This window comes from Anarrhichthys ocellatus, unplaced genomic scaffold (genome assembly GCF_004355925.1).
Source record: "Anarrhichthys ocellatus isolate YVR2014 unplaced genomic scaffold, GSC_Weel_1.0 scaffold53, whole genome shotgun sequence".
NCBI lineage: Eukaryota > Metazoa > Chordata > Actinopteri > Perciformes > Anarhichadidae > Anarrhichthys > Anarrhichthys ocellatus.
Genome location: NW_022280083.1, coordinates 1,300,298 through 1,301,111, shown reverse-complemented (window position 1 = coordinate 1,301,111; position 814 = coordinate 1,300,298). Strand labels below are relative to the sequence as shown.

The following is an 814-nucleotide window of genomic DNA, read 5'->3' as shown; positions in this document are numbered from 1 at the left end:
ACACACACACACACACACACACACACACACACACACACACACACACAATCCATTCGTTTCTTCTCTTAAAGCCAGGAGTGGTTAGTCACATCGCTATGTTACACACAATTAGTTTTTCCGTATTCATATTTTTTTTGTTCTGAGTTTGTTCCTCGTAAAATGAAAAAGGCCATGGTAAGTATTTACAATATTAACAAGTTTGTTATGTGGTGCGAGTAGGAAGGAGTTCTTCCTGTTCTTGGTCTCAAAGCAACAGATAGCGGGTGATTGATTGAAGCGTGCCGCGGCGACGGTGTTCTCGCTTTCTTTTCCCTCTTCCGGGTGAGTGCAGGTGGTAAAAGTGGTGATTGAGGTTTTTATTTTATTATTTTTATACATTTCCTTTCAACATTTCCTCGTTTTTTTCTCTCCCACCTCCTCCGCTGAGACAGTCTGTCAGTGTGTTACAGCTCATGTGTTTACTGGTCGGTGTGTTTCTTCAGTTTCTGCAGCCGTCCTCGGAGCTCCGCTCATGTTGAAGGTTGTAGTAACAGTTCTGACAAACGCGCACCGGCGACGAGATCTTCAGCCTTTTGATCTCTGATTGGAAGCGACTGCACCTGCAGAACAAGGTGAGACGAGGCGCCAGTTTAGGAGGAAACTCAGGTTGTCACAGGTATGGAAGCCCATTGCTGACAATGCGATGAGAAAAAACTAAAAAGATCCTGTACGTCATTTTAAAGATAAACATTCTCAAAATAACAACTCAGTACCTCATAATAACGACTCGGTACCTCAAAATAACGACTCGGTACCTCAAAATAACGACTCGGTA

General features: G+C 43.2%; 1 protein-coding gene across 4 annotated transcripts in view; it reads right to left on the bottom strand.

The window, feature by feature from the left end:
* Positions 1 to 60: 60 nt before the first annotated feature.
* The window catches only part of wdfy3 (WD repeat and FYVE domain containing 3), an 84,104-nt gene continuing 83,350 nt past the window's right edge, over positions 61 to 814 (bottom strand). For all 4 annotated transcript variants that reach the window (XM_031870616.1, XM_031870614.1, XM_031870615.1 and 1 more), the window contains one exon: positions 61 to 599. In XM_031870616.1, the coding sequence (XP_031726476.1) occupies positions 479 to 599 (121 nt within the window). In that variant the 3' untranslated portion in view covers positions 61 to 478. The remainder of the gene's footprint in view (positions 600 to 814) is intronic.